This window comes from Podarcis cretensis (genome assembly GCF_951804945.1).
Source record: "Podarcis cretensis genome assembly, chromosome: 6".
NCBI lineage: Eukaryota > Metazoa > Chordata > Lepidosauria > Squamata > Lacertidae > Podarcis > Podarcis cretensis.
In genome coordinates, this window is record NC_137175.1 from 9,659,883 (window position 1) to 9,682,666 (window position 22,784).

General features: G+C 43.2%; 2 protein-coding genes across 2 annotated transcripts in view; one reads left to right on the forward strand and one right to left on the reverse strand.

The window, feature by feature from the left end:
* The first annotated feature begins 4,209 nt into the window (after window positions 1-4,209).
* Window positions 4,210-14,100, forward strand: TCFL5 (transcription factor like 5). Its single transcript, XM_079979466.1, has 6 exons — window positions 4,210-5,696; window positions 8,538-8,730; window positions 10,344-10,500; window positions 11,460-11,697; window positions 12,242-12,383; window positions 13,019-14,100. Exons 1-6 carry the CDS (start codon window positions 4,966-4,968, stop codon window positions 13,139-13,141), a joined length of 1,584 nt encoding a protein of 527 aa, XP_079835592.1. The 5' UTR covers window positions 4,210-4,965; the 3' UTR covers window positions 13,142-14,100.
* COL9A3 (collagen type IX alpha 3 chain) overlaps window positions 13,299-22,784 on the reverse strand; it is a 75,820-nt gene continuing 66,334 nt past the window's right edge. Inside the window, exons 27-33 of the mRNA XM_079979266.1 lie at window positions 21,041-21,085; window positions 19,870-19,902; window positions 18,862-19,008; window positions 18,227-18,281; window positions 16,522-16,704; window positions 15,902-15,979; window positions 13,299-15,384 (exon numbers count right to left, since the gene is read on the reverse strand). Coding sequence (XP_079835392.1) covers window positions 15,209-15,384; window positions 15,902-15,979; window positions 16,522-16,704; window positions 18,227-18,281; window positions 18,862-19,008; window positions 19,870-19,902; window positions 21,041-21,085 — 717 coding nt within the window. The 3' untranslated portion in view covers window positions 13,299-15,208. The remainder of the gene's footprint in view (window positions 15,385-15,901; window positions 15,980-16,521; window positions 16,705-18,226; window positions 18,282-18,861; window positions 19,009-19,869; window positions 19,903-21,040; window positions 21,086-22,784) is intronic.

Genomic DNA, 22,784 nt, shown 5'->3' on the forward strand with positions numbered 1-22,784 from the left:
AGAGATCACTTAGTAAAACGAGGAATACGTCACTCAAATAGTCTAACAACAACAAAAAAGTATGGTCATTTGGTTGGCTGTTGGCCAGTCCTGTGACATGATGCTCAGTGCTCCATCTGCATGTCAGTATAGCAGTCATGCCTCTCAGTACTACACTGAACCCAGGTCTTCCCTTGTACTCATGCAGCAATGGATGCAAACCCCAGTGCTCTTTATTGGAAAGATAAAGATTGTTACTCTACAAAACTGTAGCCATAAAGTATATTTGAGAATGATCAAGGTACTTCAAACACTCACAAAACAAAATAATAATAAATTCCTTCCAGTAGCACCTTTTGTTATTGGTATAAGCTTTTGTGTGCATGTACACTTCTTCAGATACGCACATGAAAGCTCATACCAATAACAAACTTAGTTGGTCTCGTAAGGTGCTACTGGAAGGAATTTGTTTGTTTGTTTGTTTTGACTACGGCAGACCAACACGGCTACCTACCTGTAACTCACAAAACTGATACTGTACTAGGAAAGCCTCACCTGGGGGATGGCTGGCATTTGTAAACCTATTATTGAAAGAGGGTGTGTGAAATGTACCCCCCCCCCCATGACCATTGTACTTGTACATTAACAATAACTGAAATTTGGTACACACATGAGCTGTATGCAGAGCTCCAAGTTTAGGCTGAATTTATGTTGAAGGGAATGGGATTACACCACTCATCCTGTCCCTTGAATGTACATGTTCAGTGCAGAAGCTAAAGCGGTGTCCTTCCTGTATTACCGGTGTGTGTGTGTGTGTGTGTGTGTGTGTGTGTGTGTGTGTGAAAATGGGGAGTTTACTTTGGTGAGTCAAATCTTGGCACACAAAAATCTAGATTCCAGTATTCCAGCACAGCGTAAGACAAACCCTATGGAATATTGCTCTGAATATCTCAGCACATGGTTAAATTGGGCTGGGAAGTGGAGGAGGTGCACCACTGCCTGCCAATAATAATGACAGTTTTTAGAGCAAAGTTGGGACACATTGGCATATGATATGGATCTTTGATTACAGAATGCAAGCTAAAAGAATTCAGTGGTTTCAAGAGACCTTAAAGTCTGCTCAGAACTGCCGCAGTGATAAAGGAGGCTAAATACTTCAAACGATTCGTCCTGTATTTTTACTCCAAATCTGAGCACCCTCATTTATGTAGCCAGAACAACAGCTGTGCAAAGAGGCAGAGTATGTAGAATGCTGATAGGGTGTTGAGAGGGGGAAATTGAAAATAAGTGGGAGGGGAAAGGAGATGGGAGTAGCTGGAAAAAAACGGCATGGTCAAATACCATAGGTCAGGGGTTAGCAAACTTTTTCAGCAGGGGGCCGGTCCACTGTCCCTCAGACCTTGTGGGGAGCCAGATTATATTTTGAAAAAAAATAAATGAACGAATTCCTAGGCCCCACAAATATCCCAGAGATGCATTTTAAATAAAAGCACACATTCTACTCATGTAAAAACACTAGGCAGGCCCCACAAATAACCCAGAGGCGCATTTTAAATAAAAGGACACATTCTACTCTTGATTCCCAGACCGCAGGCTGGATTGAGAAGGTGATCCCCCCCCCGGGCCTTAGTTTGCCTACCCATGCCATAGGTACCAACTCCCTGGGTGCCTGAGCACTCACAAATTTTGGTGCCAGGGCCATGCACCCCGCATGGCACCCATGGTCGCGGGGCCAAGCTGCCACTCCTGTAAGATACATATGTTCTTCTGTGACAGATTTCAAACATTTTGTTTTCTTGCATAAAAGAGCGATGAAAGACAGCTGACTTACAGGAATTGGCTACCTCTTATTTGGTAGAAGGGGAATGTAGGATTAAAACAGGCAGCAGGGCTGTTTCACATACAGTAGTACCTCGGGTTACATACGCTTCAGGTTACAGACTCCGCTAACCCAGAAATAGTACCTCAGGTTAAGTACTTAAATCGTTCCGGAGGTCTGTACTTAACCTGAAACTGTTCTTAACCTGAAGCACCACTTTAGCTAATGGGGCCTCCTGCTGCCGCCATGCCGTCAGAGCATGATTTCTCTTTTCATCCTGAAGCAAAGTTCTTAACCTGAGGTACTATTTCTGGGTTAGCAGAGTCTGTAGCCTGAAGCATATGTAACCCAAGGTACCACTGTACATTTATCACTCAGTAAAGCACTGGGCGGCAAATTTCCTGCCCTGTCCGGTAGCCATCACAGTCTGAATGCATCAGGACACTAGCAGCTGAAATTATCGCAAATACATTTTAATAGTGGCAATTCACCTGCAAATTGTCAGGTATTAGGTCTTGCGATACTGCAGCAAGCTAGAACTTACCTTTCCACCCAGCCATCGCTATAGCAAACTTTGGTGGGAAAGTATGGATAGGACCAAATGGTGACTCACCAAGAAACAGCGGAGCTATCCATGTACTTGCAGAAGCCGCAAAAATCCATAAAATAAAAAAATCTTCAAAACAGCCCAGTGAGCTAGCCAGCAAAAGAATTTGATGCAGCTGACAGCATTATGTCAGCAATATATTCTATAATGCATGGAAGTCCTGAGAGGAAATTGTTCTTTTATTTTTGCAACGACTGTAAAGTTAGGCTAGGAAAACCTAAGAGGAAAGGTGATTTCTTTTGGAGATAGGTACTTAAGAGAAAAGAATTTAGCTTAAGGAACATTTCCCCATTGTGGAACAGTTGCCTCTTCCAGAAGTTTAACATTTAAAAGTAACAATTATGTAAATATAAATGGTAATGCATATATTTATTTAGAAGCATTTATGCTGTATACCGCTTAATATTTCAAAACTCTCTTAATGAGTTTGAAGTGTTCTTGGCTTTTATCCTAGAGATTCAGGGCCAGCCCAAACTAGCAAAACGAAACGATTTTTTTTTTTAATACTCAAAGCAATTAAGCAAAACAAAAGTCATATTTAAATGTGTTATGGTTCAGAGGAGGGTGCAATATGTGATTCCAAAAAAAAAGTGTATGTGTAGCCGGACTTTTGCAAATTAGGGTTTACAATCCCGGGAGTTTAATCCTATTTTCTGAACAGATGTGCAAATAATTGTGCAGAAGGAAGCGAAACCTGCCTTTGCAATTGGACGCAACGGCATTCATGGGTTGTTGTTGTTTTTTAATTTTTCAGTGTATTGTACATCCTTCTCGGAAACGCGGAGGATAATTTATGATTTGATGTGATTTCTATACCGCTTTATGCGGTATTTATTTTATTTTTTAAAAATATTTTGTGTTGCCCAATGTGGAGCGGGATGCTCTGGATCCAAGGGGATCTTGTCCTTGGAAGAGATGCTGCTGCTGCTGCGCCCAGCATCTCCCCAAGGAGCCCCTTTACCTAGGAGCAAGCCCCGCAGGATTCAGCGGCGTTTACTTCCGAGTAGGCATGGATTGAGCCCCTCATGCTTAAGTGACAGGCCCGCCGAAGCTGACGGGGCAAGAAGCTTCGGCTCCCGAACGCCGCATGTCCCTTGGCTTCCAACGGGCCTACTCGAGAGGAGCAGCAGGACTCGAGTCTGGCCTCCCAAGCCCCACAAATAACGAAATAACCGCGACTGGCAGCCTCCACACATAGCGTTACCGGGGAGTAAGTACCTCGCAACCGCTTAAGGAAACGAAACACTGAGGGAATGAGGCGAATGCCGCCTCCCTAGTCATTCTTCGCAGGTGAAGAGGAACCTGCGGCCCGTGAGGCGCCATATTGTGTGTGGAAGCTTTATAACGGCGGCGGCGGGAGTAAGTTTTGTTGAGGGGTTTAACGCCCCCCCCCCCCAAAAAAAAACACCCGTCCATTACATGCAAGTTTATGACGGGGGAATTCGCTTCCTATGGCAGGGAATAACGTGGAGGGATTTTTTTTGTTTTGTTGTTTGGGGGTGTGTGTATGGAGAGCAGAGACCGTGAGGTGGAAGACATGGCGGACGACAGTTGAACACCCTCTCCCCAAAGGCTGAGGGAGCTGGCGCGGCCGTTGCTCCCTCGGCCTCCAACGAGGCGCGGGCGGGGCTTCCCAACGCCCCTCCCCTCCGCGGTTTAGGCCGTTGGAGGGGTAGTTTGGGGAGGCGGGGCTTCGGCCCCCCTCGGGGAGCCCAGAGGCCGTTTGGAGGCGGCGCGAGGGCTGAGAGGCGGGTGGTGGGCGGGGCCGCCCTCCCGTCGGTTGCTAAGGGGGTGCTTGGTTACCTGGTTTGGGCCTGCCCTCAGAGGTGGGCAGGTAGGGGGGCTGACGCCATTGGTTACCTGTCTGTGGCTGGCCAGGTTTCCTCCCCAATTCGCATCCCGCCCCCCCCGCCCAGAAAGGAGCTTTGATTGCATGCTTCACCTGCCACTGGAGAAGAGGGGGGGTCTCATTCAGAAGGGGCTCAGTCCCACTTTCCCCTTGAAAAGTTTGATTGCCAGGGGCTGAAGACACCCTCTAATTGTTTTTAAAAATATTTTATTATGCATTTTTAAAGGGTGGTGTGCAATTATCTTGTGCTTTCACTTTTTGGCACTGGGTTTTGCAGTACCCTGTGCTCCTTTTAAAAAAAGACTAGGATCCCATTTCCCTCCCCCAAACCCATCCACACACACACACACACATCCCAAGGGAGGATTGGATATTTCATTTGGCAGCTTTTAACTTCAGGCACTTTTTGGAGAATGTAATGTTTCAATTTTTAAAAAAACATTGAGCCACTCATATGCTTTGGATGCCATCGATGTTTTTTAGCTGGTGATAGTGCTGTCAAGAATTGGAAAAGTTAATGTCCCGAGGAAGTAATGGAAGCATAAGGCAATGCAACAACTGTTTTGTGCAGGCTAATCAGCACATCTTTAAAAGCACTAGCTCCTGATTGCACCTATTATTTGCAAAGTTTTGCTGCACCAAGCTGGTGGTGTTTACTCCCTGTACATTCAGCTTTCTGAAGACTTTGAGACATTGGTATTCGCCAGTATCATGTCAGACTCAACCTCCAAGGTGTCGGAAACTTCCAACCCTCGGGCTGTGGTTACAGATCCAGCTTCTACTGCTTCTGCTGCTGAAGGCCCAGCAGATTCCTCTTTTGGTGAGCAAAACCTGAGCTTCACCACCACGGATCTCAGCCTGGTGGAAATGACAGAAATAGAATACACACAACTTCAGCACATACTCTATTCCCATATGGAGGCACAAGCAAATGAAAATGAAGCAGAAAATAGGCTGAATTCAAGTTCCTTCTCCACTAACAATCCTGCAAATCAATCACAATACCTCTCATCATCTAGTAACAGTCTAAGTGGCTTTTCATCAAACAGTTCTGGAAACCAGTCGCTTTATCCCATTATCTGTCAGTCTGGTTTAGCCTCTGACAGCAATTTCATGGGTCCTAATCAGTGTCTAGGGCACATTGACTTCCAGGAGCTAAGAATGATGTTGCTCAGTGAGTCTAGCATCGCTCCAAACCAAGCTGAAAAAACTCCTAATAGTAGCTCTGTGGAGATGACTGGGCAGAGTTCAGTTAAAGCCAAACATAGTGAAAACTTGGGCGGGCTAAATAAAGAAAATTTGCCTGTGGAAAATTCAGCACCAATTCTTGAATCCAGAGCCAAATCTGCAGTCCGTGTTCGATTGGAAGACAGATTCAACAGTATCCAGGCTGAACTTCCCAGATGTCAAGAAACCCAGGAAACTGGAGTAGCCATTAACAAGTGTGTTACATTTTTATTTCCTTTAATCTCAGCTTAATCATGTATATTAACTTTGGCCTCTGTCAATCGAACATTAGAAATACTAGGGTGCATACCCAAGATGCTTTGCATTTATTAATAAGGAATAATTCCAATCTGTAAGTTCTGATTTCTATCAATTAAAATTGTGTGGATTCACTGTTTGATACATATATACAAAGGGGTGGATAGGCAAGAGTAATTGGTAGAAAGTGATTTTAGACCTGTCTCCAATATTCCTTAACTATATCATGTGTGCGTCCTAGATCTTACCTGGTGTTAGAAAAACTAGCATTTAAACTGAGCCACACTATAGCGTATATGTAAGCTTTCGGGGTGTTCCTCAAGTTCTTTGGATCTACATGATTTTTTTATCTCCTGCACTTTCAGTTTTGCTGCTATACGAAGACCACTAGAGTGCAAGCTGTGGCAAAATGCCAATTACTTTTACTTTTGAAGAAGCTCTAGCTCTGGATCTCCTGTATCAAGTGGGGGATTATACCAGAGTAGGAGGGTCATGTGTACTGAGTGAAGTCTTCTGTTTGAAGGGCTTCTGGTTCAAATGTGTTTAATTATAAATAAGCATTAGAAAGGAAAGCAGAGGTCTTGAAGTTCTGCATCAGTAGCAACTGGAAACAGACTAAGCAGGCACACAAGACACCTAGTCACTGTTTTGTGAGATTTTCATATAAAGATTGCTTTTGTATTTAAATTGTGGTAATTATTTCTAAATTTGCATTTTTGCATATAAATTAAAACATGCAGCTTATGGGCAAATCTGTTCTCCTCTATTGTGGTGGTGTATTTCATCCTTTTGGCAATTCATAAGTTGCCACTCTAGACCAGGTGGTCTACAAGGCCCCCTCCAATTCTTTGATTCTGTATCAATTCTATATCAAACTGTAGATTTGAAGATTTCAGTGTCATTACATTATCCACCTGTGGATGGATCCATCAGCATACTCGCACTCTAAAAACTGCAGGGTGCGACTTTTCCAGCAACTTGCTTCTTTTATTTATTTGTGGCTGGCATCATTTGATGAACATGGTTAAAGCCAAGCCTTGGCTGGTGGATTTATACTGCACTTGGCGCTGTGGGTTAAAGCCTCAGCGCCTAGGACTTGCCGATCGAAAGGTCGGCGGTTCGAATCCCTGCGGCGGGGTGCGCTCCCGCTGCTCGGTCCCAGCGCCTGCCAACCTAGCAGTTCGAAAGCACCTCCAGGTGCAAGTAGATAAATAGGGACCGCTTACTGGCGGGAAGGTAAACGGCGTTTCCGTGTGCGGCTCTGGCTCGCCAGAGCAGCGATGTCACGCTGGCCACGTGACCCGGAAGTGTCTCCGGACAGCGCTGGCCCCTGGCCTCTTAAGTGAGATGGGCGCACAAACCCAGAGTCTGTCAAGACTGGCCCGTACGGGCAGGGGGTACCTTTCTTTTTACAATAACCCTAAAATTCTGAGTGCCCATGAAGTAAGCCCATAATGCTGAGCTTATAGTTGCAATCCTACCAGTGATTGCTACCATATATCACAGCATTGCAAGTCAGTACCAAACAACCAACCCAGACTTCCTGTCCATGTACCCAAGGGCCACTCCACACCATGTGCCAGCAAAGCTTGGTTTGCTACACAACAGGGAGCTGCAGGCAGTCCAGGTGTATGATGTGTCCTTTCTTTACATATAATAAAAATGCAAACATTTCATCACACTGCAGTTCATCTGGCCACAGACAGGTGGTGCTGTGAACTATAGTGTGAAAAAGGTGGTGGATGGGTGGCCCAGGCAAGCTTCAGAGGGACAATCAGAACAGGCTATAGCAGTTCCCCAGAAGCTTCCCTGCTCTGCTGGCTCCTCCACTTGCCAGCTGTGGGGTCCTTGCTCCCATGATCCAGAGCCCCAGGCTAGCTGGTGCCACTCCAACTTGGGGATCTTCTGCTTCTGCTATGGCTGATTAGAAGCATGGTAAGGTCTGCTAGTCTGCTGCTGTTGCCACCAATTAAAATGAAGAGTTGGCCTGGATAAAGCAGCAGCAGATCTTCAGCCTGACCTGCTGCTACTTCTGGCCTCCTTCCATTGCCTGCCAGGCCAACTCATCATCCCACCTGGCTAAGCCAGCAGCATGAGGCGGAAAGGGGAAGATCTTAGGAGAGCTCTTTGCTCTAGGACGGGCACATGGTTTCCATCCAGTGGAAACTGCTTCTCCCAGCGTTGCTCCTGGAAGCTGCCCCTCACAGATGCTTTCCACCTTTGACATAGGAGATGGAATGCAGCTGTGCTTGGAGGCTATGAAAGCCCTTTGCAATCCTACCTTCTTTCCCTGTTGTACCTCTAACATCATGGGTGCAGAGGAGAAGGGGAGAGGATTACAAAGGGCTTTGCACATCAGAGGTGCAAAGAAGTGTGTGGGTGGCTCATAAAGTCTTTTCCCATCCTCCCCTTTTCATCCTCCAAGGTTGCAGCTTGAACAGAGGAATGCAGAGAATGAAGAATGCTGCCGCTGCTGCTGTAAAAAGCAAGAGAGAATCCTGCTGTTTAGAATACAGGCTTTTTTCTGTCTTTGCTCATCTCCAACTCCCATTAGCCCCAGCCAGCATGACCAGTGGTCAGGGATGATGGGATTTGTAGTCCATGTACATCAGAAAGGCTGTAGGTTCCCCATGCCTGAATCATTAGTTTATATATTAAAATATATGTTTGAGATGGGTTATATTAGAATTCTGAACCTATACTGGGTTGTCTACTGATGTGGAAGATTATGCAGCAAAATGGCTATTCTAATCCAGTCATTTCAAATAAGTGCCTTTGTTTATTCACTCCTTTTATAGTTTAGTAACTCTAATTCGCCATCCTTCAGAAGTGATGGGTGTTCCTCTCCACCAGCAACAGAATAAATGTACCACATTAGTGAAAAATAAGACTGCTGCTACTACGACTACTGCATTGCAGTTTACATGCCCACTGTTTAATCCGAATGTTGCTTCTCCTGTAACTGGAAATGCAAACCCTTCACAAACACAGGTTGGTATTTTTGAATTATTATTATTATTTAAATTGCAGCCATTTGGTTTCAAAGCTTTATATTAGTCATAGTAAAACTTCTGAAGAGAATGCAGTAAACAAGAGAATTGTCAATCTGAGTTTTGAATTGTCAAGTTATCTGACACTTGTTTCATGTTATTTGCTGAAATAAATTAATTAGCATTGGCCAGGATATGAAGAACCATTAGTCCAAGTGGACTTTAGATTTGTTTTTCTTGAGCAGAAAAAAATGGCTTCTTATCTGTTCTCGAATTCATTTCAACTTTTCTGTCTTCATTCTTTAGCTTCTACTGTAAAGTTCTTTCAGTTCCTTCTTATAATCGTGACACTTATCTTGAGTTGTAATCTTATTTTTTTATAACTCCCATTGCTCTTTTTCACTTTGATTAGTCAGTATTTGGAACAACCCTCTCTTCCCAAAATTGGAAATTTGCATCTTACATAAACCTTTCTAGACTGAAAACTATTCAGATGAACTATTTCTTTGCCGGTTTTTTAAAACCCATACCTTACTATAATACTTTGTGAAGTTGGCAGTGGTAATAGCCTAAGAATCATAAATGGTATTTATATTAGGATGAGAGACAGAGCTAAAGTCTACATGCCAGGTTGTATTAGCAATGAGATACAAATTGCAAAGCACTTTATTCATTGAACAGGGCTTTATAAATTTCAAAAATTATTGCAATGCCTAGCCTAGAGCTAATATAACAAAAATATGAGCATCATCCAATATCTAGAGCTACATTATAACTATAAGGAATGTGATCCAGGGTCTGATCAGCACAAGGTTTACTTCTAGTGCAATGGAATTTCCCCCCTCACCCTATGAGCCCCTAAATCTGTTTTAGGGGTTCCCACAACCTTCCAGAGCAGTTTTAGAGAAGGCATGGGGTGTGCTTGGGAGAGGAGAGGGAAGATTGTCACCTTGCACAGAGAGGACAAAGTAGTAGAATTCTGCCCCCAGTAAATGAGAGGGCCAATTGTAGTTAAAATTAACAACTTCATGACTAAAAGGGCAATCCTAACCATGCCTACTCAGAAGTAAGATCTATTTAATTCAGTGGTGCTTACTCCCAGGTAAGTGGGTTAGAATTTCATTAAAATTAACCATTTCATTACAATTAACCATTCCATGACTAGCAGCAAATCCAAACTCAAGATTGGAATAGGCAGTTCTTGGGCTGCACTAGATGAGACTTTTCTGAGTACAGTGGTACCTCGGGTTACAGACGCTTCAGGTTACAGACTCCGCTAACCCAGAAATAGTACCTCGGGTTAAGAACTTTGCTTCAGGATGAGAACAGAAATCGTGCAGCGGCGGCGCGGCAGCAGGAGGCCCCATTAGCTAAAGTGGTGCTTCAGGTTAATAACAGTTTCAGGTTAAGAATGAACCTCCAGAACGAATTAAGTTCTTAATTCAAGGTACCACTGTATGTGGAGTCATTGGATGGTGGAAGGAGAAGCTTAGCAGGAGCAGCACCAATGCAACTTTAGGACTACAATGCCTGTATTGTTCAATAAAAGGGGAGGATGGCCAACATGATTTACAGTTGGCTTCATTTAATACTGATACATACATTTTCTTTTAGAGCTCTGGAGCCTCTGTTCTGGAAACAGCCAAACATCAAGATCTTGGGTTACCTCGAGCTTTTTCTATTTGTTACCAGCAGGAAATTGAGGCTACAAAACAGACCGTTGGGCCTAGAAATAAAACGCTGCCTGAACATGTTTGGATTAAATTAGGAGGTAAACTGCTGAATTTTGACTAAGTTTGTTGTCAAGTAATTCATTCTGATTTGTTGTTCAAGTAATTCATTCTGATTTCTTAAGTTAGCTTTTTTTCAGAGAAGAGTAATCAAAGTATCATGCTTCTGTTTGATAATATGCTTAATAAAAATGCATTCGCCAAGCATTTAAGGCTGCTTAGCTGTCGTGGAAGCTAGGAGGAAGCCCATGTGACAATTATCTTTTGCATGGGGTGGTTTTGAGGTTGGGCGAAATGGGGTTTTTAGTGCTATGCGTGCCCTTGGATGAAGTAACAGAACTGGAGGAAGTAACACAGAGCTCCAGAGAGAAACTGGCAAACAAATCCTTGGCCAGCCTTTTGCTGCCTTTTCTGAGATCCAGCTGTGATGGGTGCTCCAGGTTCTAGACCTTTGAGGCTCTGAAGCAGAGAGCCTGGGGCCAACCTATGTATGTACCTTCTCGTGGCACTTGCTGTGCTGCATTATATAGAAACGTTTCCACTGCCATGTTAAGCAAGTATAGCCATTAACTTAAGATCTTAGCTTACTAATCATAGGGATTAATTTAAACAGTGGGGTACCTTTTAATTAGCAGGAGGGCTAAGAGATAAAATGCCCACTTGTTTATCTTTAAGGTTACTTTGGTTCTAGTGTGGTAGTAAAATAGGGAACAACGACGACAGGCTGCGTTTGTTTATTTAATTGTGCAAGGTCTCTCATATTTCCTTCAGTAGCTGTACTGATGTCTTTGCTAAGCTGCATTATTATTTAAGGGTTATTTACATGTAAAAAGCAACTGATTACTGATCCACAACAATTATTTTAGTGGTGGACAGCCTTAGAAGCAGTAAACCAAAGGTGAGCTTGATACAAGATGAAATTTCAGTTCAACCATACAATTTACTTATGGCAAAAAAAAAGAAGAAAAGAAAAATGGCAACACATTTCTTTTTCCTCTAGGAGATGCTATATGTAAGCAAACAATAAACAAAAGAAGTCGTAGTCGAATACATCCCTTGGACACCAGTGTGCAGCGCAAACCTCTTGGTGATATTCAGAATGTGTGTGATACTCAAAATGCTGGCCCAGCTCATAGCACCTGGCAAGCAACACAACCAACCCAGAGCACACAAAGTGGAACTCAAGGTGGTGTCTCTCAGCGTCGGGAGAGACATAACCGGATGGAAAGAGACAGAAGGTAATTGCTAGTGGTGGCCTCTGAAAAGAACACCTTTTGTGTTTGGTTCTTAAGTTATCAGGTCTATACGAATGAATTTGTTTCAACGTGAATTTGGTGTTGATTTACATGCCACAATGTCATATATCTGGATATTTATGACATTGATGTACTGCCTTTCTGCCGGTATACATAGAACATATATTACATAGTGGCTCATACTCCAGATACTGTACAAAAGGCGTGCATGGAGTATGTTCTTATGTGGATTCAATCACAGTCAACTGTATAAATATTTGCAAAATTTTAATACAAACCTTACAGGCTCGCGTCCCATAACCAGAAAACTTAGGATTGATTTTAAGAATCCTCATGTCAGTACACTTGTGGTCTTTGATTTAGCATTGCAGGGAGGAATAATGAGCATTTTGTAAGCCTGATGACTGATGCTTTGCCACTATCTTCATCAAATAATTGGCTTTTAAGTTGCTTCACCTAATTAATAAATGTTTTATGTTACCATTTCAAACACTACTAGAACTCTCCATGTTGTATGCAATTCTAGGCGCAGAATTAGGATTTGTTGCGATGAACTTAATCTTCTGGTTCCATTTTGCACTTCGGATACTGACAAGGCAACAACTTTACAATGGACAACAGCATTTCTAAAATATATTCAGGAACGACATGGGGATTCTCTGAAAAAGGTCAGTAAGTTTCACATAAATGTGCAGAACAAAATGCATTAAAGCAATAACAAAATGCCTCGTGGAATTATGATGGGTAGCTTGACCATTTACTTCAGTGGATACAGGAACACACATCTTCAGTGGCCTATGATCTTAAGCAGGATACAATCTCAGCCTCAGCCTTTAACTACCCGTTCATTTGAAAAATGAGGATAAAAATAATACTGTCATACATCACAAGATTGTTGTATAGAAATCTAAACCTTATCTACCTATTATTAAATATTATTAGGACATGCTCTCAACATTTTGGAACTACTATATTGCAAGCAATACCCACCTAGTATTTTCACTTCAGTTGTCTCCCCCCAGGTTAAATAGCTCCATCTGGACACCAGCTATTGTGCTGACAATAATGGAAGGGCAGCTTTTTATTTCTGGAGCTGCTCCACTCTGAAATAAAATAAATGGCATCTCCTGTGCTGCAACTCTGCGTGTTTTGATTTTTAAATACCTTCAAAAGTTTTCTAGGATAAGCTAAAAGTTGCTTAGTAACTTCTCTCCTTTAGGGATAGCTGTGTGCCCACACTTTTCCCAAGGTTTGCTCTTTCACAAATTCCATATTGTAATTATTCTCTGTGTTTGGTTTTTAGGAATTTGAGACCGTGTTCTGTGGTAAAACAGGCAGAAGACTAAAGTTAACAAGATCCGATTCACTAGCAACGTGCTCGACACAGGAGATTACTCAGAATGGCACACCTATGGAGATAAAATAGTTGGCTCTCTATAGTCAAAAACTGGTGTAAAGGGTGAACATGCAAGGAATTGTATGAACTTCTAACTGAAATTCACCTGCTGAACTTCTCATGTGACTTAATGTACTTTGAAAAATACATAAGCGTTAAAGAAATGACACACTTTATTCCAAACAAAGAAGAAAAGCAAGACACCAACAACATTTATTTATTAGTGCTGCCCTAAGAAAAGTGTTGCACCAGAGGGAAGTAGAAAACAGCAGTACAAGCTAGTAACCCATTTTCTATATTTTTGTTTGTTTGTTTGCCAAGTATAATATAATTCAGATGTGTCTGAACAGCAGCTTGTTCTCTTCAACCTTGTACACACTTGTACTGATATAGATAATTATTAGAATGTCGTAACAACCAGTTTGGAACAAGAAGAAATGTAACTAGTTTATAAATTATATAAAATATAGTAACTTGTATATAGTAACAGAGATTTACCTTCCATTTCAAAATGTTCATACCTGTGAAACTAAAGTATATAGAAAAAGCTTTTTGACAGTGTGTTATAAATACACTACTATTTAAAATATGTTTTGCATTCTCCAACGATTTTTAGTGCAGGATACAGTAAAGGAATTATCTGCTGCACAAATACCCACTGAAATGAACAGGAGAAATACAGCTGTGTGCTCTGGTGCAAATCTGATTTATTTCAATTGGGCTTCCATACGGAAAAAAAATCCAAATAATTGCATGATTTCAGTGCAAAAGTGGTATTTTGTAAACAGTACATGATTTTTAAGTGCACATAATATTTTCTTTTTTTAAAAAGACTAGTATTAGCAGTATGTGTTAGGAAAGCTGAAGCATTTGAGAAATAGTATATTTATTGATTTGAAAGGGGCTTCATTTATCTATCAAACAGATGATGCCAGTAAGTATTTCTTATACAGAACTCATCCCAAAATAAATACTGTTTAAATCACGGATATTCACATTTGTGTAGCACCTTTATTTCCAATCAGCAAGGGGAAAAATAAAAGTATTAACAAAACAAGCCTATTATAAAACAGGCAAACACAATGTTACAAAAAAAGTGATTTTTTTTTCTTAAAAAAATTACAATAATGCATATACTAATTTTGGGCAGTGTTCATCTGTAATGTAAAATGTCATTACTAAATATAATATGGAAATGTTTGAAATTAACCCAATGTAAGAGAGATATACATTCTACCTCATGCGGAATTTATTGGAAAAAATTTACTTGTGGTACATATCTAAGAGATAAGGCCATTTGGCAAGCTCTGTGTACCGCAATGCATTTGTGGTTCCCCTTTTGCAGAGACTGTTCCCTGTGCTGCTGGGACAAACCACCCTTGAAAACTGGGAGGATCTTCAGTAGAGACTTCTGACACAGTATAGAGATCAGCCTTAGGAAAACTCTGGTGTGCGCATATAGAGGGGCTCTTTGGATTGTGTCCATCGTATGAACAATCAGGGTCATCAATAGTTCTATCTGAATAATGTTTATTTAGCCCACTACTTCTATATTTACTTGACACTGTCCAACGAAGCATGCCTACTTAGCTGGATGGAGTTGTTCCTGGTCTCAAGTGATGAGGCTGTGTGTGCATAGCCCTGGCTAGATAATTGTGCCTCTCGTTTATCTGACCAGGGTTAGCCCTCTGCAGCCCTGGCCTCAGCGCTCACACATAATAAGGTTGGAACAGAGTTTACCATTAACATAAACTGGCGCAGGTTCGAGCCATCCTAAAAATTGCATAAAACACAGTCCAGTTGATTTGTGGTGGTGCTGGGGAAAACACCTCTTACATCAGAATAAGTGGGGAAGTCTCTCTTCAGTGGGGCAAGGAGCAAACAACAATGCAGTGAAAATTGGGGAACAATTGTAGGGGATATAGTACAAATTTCCATCTGATGATTTCCTGTTTCATTGAACTAAAAGTCTCCATTTCATTCATTCTTACAGGAGAACCGCCCCTCCAAATTTTTCAAAGGGTGGTTTCCTCTTCACGTATGAACAATTTGCTTAAATACTCCGTACCCTTTTTCTGACTTCCATTAAATGCAGTTTTATGACTTTTTGGATTTTCCTCCAGCAACAGCTCCCATGCAGGCAGATGTATCACAGACTCCTGGAGTTCCTTGGACTCCAATTGCACCTGGTCTTCCAGGATCCCCTGGCAACCCAGGTTCACCAGGAGAGCCATCCCGGCCATCTTTACTAGTCCCTGGGACACCCGGCGGACCTTTTCAGGGGGAAAGAGATAAAGGTTCGGCATGATATTCTGCACTTTCTCCTGGATAAAATTATTGGTTGCAAAAAATAGTGCTTGCTTAGATGGGTAACTTCACGAAAACCACATGTATGCCACCCTAAGTTCCATGACAGAAGATAGATTTATTATAAAATAAATAGAAACCTTCCTACATTGCAGTCCATGTGAACCCCCCCCCCCAAAAAAGCTGCTGTTTGCATCAGGAGGGAAGCTCTCATTGGCATCAATGGGCAGTCCCCGCCTCCCATTGCAAATAGCAGAAGGTGGGAAACAGTTTTAAAAAAGAACCATCCCTATATACAACAATGTTGAGCAGAGTCCTTGGCCCCTGGCTGCTGTTTTTAGTGTTTTAAAAAGATACATTCAGAGGCAAATCAGTATTCTCTCCTCCAAGGGAAATCAAACCTAAGATGTGCTTCCCTTGCTAACTTCTCACGGGTCAGGGAAGTGGGGAGCACACCATTATATCAGCACCCGGTCAACTTACCTTGAGGTCCTTGATCCCCATCTGGTCCGTCAACACCTTTCCCCATGGCACCTTTGTCTCCCCTCTCACCATGGTCACCTACAGTGTCGTAACAAAAGCATAAACGACTTCAGTTGAGTAGTGGTCCAACAACATATGGAGATCCAAGTTTGGGAAACACTGGGCTAGAAGTTGCACTTGTCTGCTATATTATTTATCGGGTGAGTTTTATACGCTGCTTAATCAACAAAAATCTTTAAGCGCTTTTATTAAGATAAGCTATGTTGAATGCTGCATTGGAGGCACTGGGCAGAAAAGCAGTCTATAAACAAGAAATGAGGCATTTGTAGTATTGCCTTAATCCCAGAGCTCTACTCTTGCAAACATATGCAAGCCTGAACACTGCATTTCCACACATGACTGTCCTTCAGTTTATCCACTGGGAGCACATATGGTTGTCTTCATAAATTGGTAGATTCCCACATCATTTGGGAAGCACCCAACTTGATACAAGCTGCAAACCTGGGAAGCAAGCCCCACTCAACTCAGAGGTGTTTATTTCCAAACAGGCAGGCACAGGACTGAGTTTGCGGTCTTTCGCTGGCACTCACTGGTCTGCTTCTGGTGTCAATCTGACTCACCTCTAGGACCAGGATCTCCTAGGTCTCCTGGTGGTCCTCGGTATCCGGGTGGACCACGAGCTCCAGGGTGCCCAATAATTCCTGTTGCCCCGGGAGGGCCTGGGGGACCAGCAGGCCCGGGCCGCCCCGTCATTCCAGGAGCGAGGGGCTTTCTCAAGTTAGCAGCTAACTGTGCAATTTGCTCTGGAATTGAAAACAATAATGGACTGGTTTCAATATCATCAATTATACAAGACATTCAAAATAGACAAACAAAAAGGTTTCGCCAGAGAGACTTCCAGATTCGAAGCCGATATAGTAAATTCTAAATCTAAAACACTCTCCAAAGCATACCGACTCCTCCTTGACTGGGAAGGAGGAAGAGGTCACTGAAGCCATGGTTAAATGGGCGCAAGACTTAACCATGAGACAGTGGGAACATCTGTCGAAAACAGATTGGAAATTTACAGCTTGTTACTCACTCTTTAAGAGAGAACTTCCTTAAAATGCAACATCGGTGGTATATAACCCCTTGGAAGCTCTCCAAAATGTATAAAAGTGTACCAAGCAATTCTTGGAGGTGTAAAGAAAAACCAGGTAATCTATATCACATGTGGTGGCAATGTAAAGAAATCGAGGTATTCTGGGAGGATATCCATTCCGAATTGGAAAAAAATGTTTAAAAAAATATATTTCAGAAAACAAAACAAAACAAATGAACTGTATGCTGCCTGGGGCTGATGAGAAGTGGAGGAAGCAGTTTGGGGGGACCAGTATGTATGAATCTATGTACACTTTTAGGACAAGTCCATGCATTTTTCACCGTTCCCTGGGAAGAGGGATTGATTGTTAAACCAATCAGGGAATGGCAGCTCTGTGAGGCAAATAGGGGTTGCCTAACAACTCACAGCACCTGTAACACAATACTATTCCCAGAAATCTTGAGGTGGGGAGACATTGCTGCTTAAAGTGGTTTCAAATAGCTTTTAATGTATGGTGTGAATGTGACACATCCCTTGGGAAGACAGGTGAACTGATGCCAGTGTCCTGGAAGAAGCAAAGATCACCAGTGTCAAAGCAATGATTCTTCAGCATCAACTTCATTGCACTGGTCATGTTGTGCCAATGCCTGATTATCATCTTCCAAAGTAACTACTCTATTCCGAACTTAAAAATGGAAAGCGCAATGCTGGTGGTCAACAAAAGAGGTTTAAAGACTCTCTCAAGGCAAATCTAAAAAAATGTAGCATAAACACTGGCCTGCGAGTGGTCCAATTGGAGAACAGCATTTTCCAAAGGTGTCACAAACTCAGGATTGAAAGGGAGAAACGTGCTAAGAGGAAGGCATGCTTGGCAAACCCTCACCATGATCAACTCCTACCCAGAAACCTCTGTCCCCACTGTGGAATGACATGTGGATCCAGAATTGGCCTCCACAATCACTTACGGACTCACTGTTAAAACCGTGTTTATGGAAGACAATCTTACTCGGCTACGAGTGGTCAACAAAGGAGGAGGAGGAGATCTGAGATTCAATCCCAAATATTTGACTTGAAGTGTGTTAGGTGACAGGATCAGAGTAAAACTCCCAGCTGGGATCCCGGAAAGCTAGTCGGAAGTCAACAACTCAGGGTTAGACGGACTCATTTTTTATCTTCTCACCACCGGCAATTCCATTCAGAGAAATCACATTATCTGGTTGCCCAGACCCCGAGTTAATACTCACCACGGATCATTCCACCACAGAGTTCTCTTATGTGTTGCTCACTGGCTTCCTTGCCCTGGAATGACACAAAGATATTATGAAGCGTACTTTAAAAGCAACAATTCTTAAAACAACTACGCTTCCTTCTCTCACACATAGGAATGGTACATCTATGTCCTACTGCAACACACACACATGCATCTCCTAAGCTAGAGGGTGTTTTTTGTCTTCCATTAAGAACTATTTTACATATATGCACATCAATTTCATTCACTGATTCAGGTGCCATTATAGATGATGGGGAGCTCTTGTGCAACAAAAACTCTGCTCCAAAAGATCAGAATATTTGCAAGAATGGAAATGGCATTGAAAGCGTGGGATGGCGCTTGCTTCAGTGCAACATCTAACCTCCCCACGAACAAATTGGAAAGAATGCTCAATAAACAGCCGTCATTTTTTAATCTCCTCCACTTTGCAAACAAATCAGGGTGAATCCTCAATAATCAGGTCGTCTGCAAGTGCCCCAAGATGGTCTTTCAATCAGCTGACAATCATTGCTATGAGGAATAGTGAGTAGAGAAAGCAGAGTGGGGAAAACTACAGAAGGCTAATGAAGGGAAGGGTGAGATGGCAAAAGAGCTGGACAGGCTACTTACTGGAGGACCTGGCTTGCCGGTGATCCCTGGGATCCCTTGTTCACCTTGCAAACCCAGCTTGCCCGGGTGTCCTGGAATTCCTGGAACTCCCACTGTTCCATTGGGACCTTGAACTCCTTTGGGGCCCAGCTCGCCCCTGCTTCCTGCCTTCCGACAGAAGAAAACAGACAGACAACCATCAGTCATAATATGTTGGTCCCAGGCTCTGAAGGCACATAGAGGAGGGAGAAAGGTTGTTTGCTGCTGCTCCAGAGAAGCGGACACGGAGCAATGGCTCCAAACTACAAGAAATAAGATTCCACCTAAACCTGACCCATCTCTTTCTCTTGGCCTCCCTCCCACTTCAGCTTCTGCCTCTGAGTCTGGACTTCTCTCTGCCACAGACTCTCCCCGCTCACTAAGCCCTGTTGCCTCTTCACCTTCTGACACCTCCTCCTCCCAGTCTTCTCCCTCTCCCTCAAATATATAAAAGGATGTCACATAGAGGAGGGAGAAAGGTTGTTTTCTGCTGCTCCAGAGAAGCGGACACAGAGCAATGGTTCCAAACTACAAGAAAGAAGATTCCACCTTAACATTAGGAAGAACTTCCTGACAGTAAGAGCTGTTCGACAGCGGAATTTGCTGCCAAGGAGTGTGGTGGAGTCTCCTTCTTTGGAGGTCTTTAAGCAGAGGCTTGACAACCATATGTCAGGAGTACTCTGATGGTGTTTCCTGCTTGGCAGGGGGTTGGACTCGATGGCCCTTGTGGTCTCATCCAACTCTATGATTCTATGATGCTGCAACTGGGGCTGGTTCCGGGGATGGTCAAAAGACTACCCATCCTATTTTGATTTGAAAGGAAGGAAGATGGGGTGCAAATGGGACCAATAGCAGCTTCACTTCCTGGGCAAATCTTTTTTTTTTTTCATTCTATCCCGTGTCCTTGTCCAAAGAGACTCAAAGGGTCCAACAAGCAGCAAATAGGAACACGCAGAATAATTTTACAGCGAAACAATATATGAAACTTACCTCCCCTTTTTGCCCGGGAGGGCCGAAAGGACCCTAAAGAAAGAGCCAGGAGAAGCAGACAATGAATATTCTGAACAAGTGGGATCTGCAACATGGTGTTGCAGCCAGCCAGCCAGCCAGCCAGCCAGCCAAGCCCTTTTCCAGATTCCTGCATCCTGATCCCCATCTGGTTCCCTAGTTCCCCATCTATCTATAACAAGTCAGTCAACATTGCATGCCCCGTGATCTTAGGTCCTTACTGGGTTGTGTTTTTGTGTGAGTCTTGTTTGTTCTTCTTCTGCAAACCTTTGGGCTTCCTCAAGTCCACTTAAAGTGCAGATTTAGCTATATTCAAAGAATGGATTTGCTATTAGCAGTGCTTTTTTCTGGGGGGACGCAGGGAGACATGTACCCCTAAACATTTTGTGAATCTAACAGGAGAGGAAACTAAAAAATTTAGTTTCTTCTCTAGCATGGTGAATCATCAGTTCCGTTGCTCCCCCCAATGGCAGTCTCACTTCCTGTCTCGGTGTTTCCTGAGTCTCAGACGAAAGCGAGCGTTTAATGTGTGTAGTAGGAGTTGGAATCTAGCACAGTGATTGGTCAGTTTCGTGGTTGTTGAAAGGACGACATTTGGCGACGGACACCAACAGAGCGGCCACCAACCAGCAGAGGAATCGGGAATATGTTAGTGCACACCATCTCATGCAAATGTGGAAGACTGAGAGCTGTCAGCTGTGTAATATGAGGTAATGCATGTTCTTTGTACTTTCGTCCATTTACTGTATTTATTTCCCCCAATTTGAACTACAAAATGGTGATTTTCCTGAGTCAAAATGAAAGTACCCCTAAACACTTTTTAAAGAAAAAAAGCATTGGCTATGAGTATGTAGTCCTGATGATATAAATCCCAATATTGGTGCTATACTGTTGCATCCTTCCATTTCTGGTTACTTGGCAGAAAAGCCACACTTTTGTCCTCTCCTGTATCTTCTCTGCACCAGTTGACCACTGGAGGAGAGTTCTTTCCCCTTTCCCGTGGGACAGTTCATGGTAGGCTACAAAGCTTAAGATGCGCGGGGGATTTATTTTTGAGGGTAATCCCGACTTGAGATGTTATTATCCATTTTCTAGAACCACTGGACTCATCCTTTTCATGCATTAGGAGGTTCTACAAATTAACACCACCTACCAACTCTCCTTTGTCTCCCGGAAGCCCATCTGCTCCAGCGATGCCCTTGAAGAAAAAACAAGAACAGCAATAGGTACTGCTATTACTTATTTTATTTATTTTTAAAAAAATATCAAACTGTGCTGCTTTCTTCTCCCATAAAAAAGGAGATTCCATCTAAACATTTGGGAAAGCTTTCTGACAGTAAGAGCTGTTCAACAGTGGAACAGTCTCCCTCGGGAGGTTCTTGACTCTTTTTCCTTGGAGGTTTTTAAGCAGAGGTTAAACCATCTGTCATGGATGCTTTAGCTGAGATTCCTGCATTGCAAGGGGCTGGACTAGATGACCCTTGGGTCCCATCCAACTCTATGATTCTGTGCTCCCAGGCTCCCTTATTAGGAGCTTTATTATTTATTTGTACACCTTTATAGGGGACGCGGGTGGCGCTGTGGGTTAAACCACAGAGCCTAGGACTTGCCGATCAGAAGGTCGGTGGTTTGAATCCCCGCGATGGGGTGAGCTCCTGTTACTCGGTCCCTGCTCCTGCCAACCTAGCAGTTCGAAAGCACGTCAAAGTGCAAGTAGATAAATAGGTACCGCTCCGGCGGAAAGGTAAACGGTGTTTCCGTGCACTGTTCTGGTTCGCCAGAAGCGGCTTAGTCATGCTGGCCACGTGACCTGGAAGCTGTATGCCGGCTCCCTCAGCCAATAAAGCGAGATGAGTGCTGCAACCCCAGAGGCGGTCTCGACTGGACCTAATGGTCAGGGGTCCCTTTACCTTTACACCTTTATAGACCGCTGGACTATTTACAAAACTTGTAAGTGGGGTGCAAAACTGATAAAACACACAACATGAAAACTGTTCAAAACTACCAAAAATCTGTATGGAGGTCCTTGCATCAGTACCAGGGAGAGCTGGATTGGCAGACATTTGGATTCATCCTGGCTCTTACCAGCTGCATAGGGAAATTTATTATTATGAACACATCCCTGTTATCAAAGAAACTAGCCGGAAAGTAAACCTGGGTGTTGATAATAGTTCTCTGAGGGCATTCTGCAGTTGATAAACTAAGATGCAATTTTGCATCAAATTTAGGGCTTACCGAAAGCTTCCTTCTGCCCCACTGCTTTCCCCCTGGGGGGGGGGGGGATCGCTCTTTCGCAAGTCAAAATTCAGAGTTTTTCCGAATTGCTGTTTGTTCCTATCTATTGCTAAAGAGCAGGATTTCCTTAGGAAAGGAGCAGGGCAGGGCAAGACAAAAACCGCTCAGACCTTTGCTTTCTACGCATGGCGCAAGCAGATGTGTGAACGAGCCCTTAAGCCTTGCATGAAGGGACCTGTTTCTTCAGGGCAGTTGGTCAACAGTCTTGTGCAAGGGTAAGCAACCTAAGGCCCATGGGCTGGATGCGGCCCAATCGCCTTCTCAATCCGGCCCGCGGACGGTGCAGCAATCAGCGTGTTTTTAACATGAGTAGAATGTGTGCCTTTATTTAAAATGCATCTCTGGGTTATTTGTGGGGCATAGGAATTCATTCATATATTTTTTAAAAATATAGTCTGGCACCCCACAAGGTCTGAGGGATGGTGGACCGGCCCATGGCTGAAAAAGGTTGCTGACCCCTGGGTCTTGTGTGATATTATGCAAACACACCATTCTGGTGATCTTGAATGTGCCTGTACTCTGTTCAAGCAAAAGGTGGCGCCAGTTGCCCAGGTATGAGAGAAAGCCTAGCAGCTATACAGAGAATGATCAATGCCAGGAAG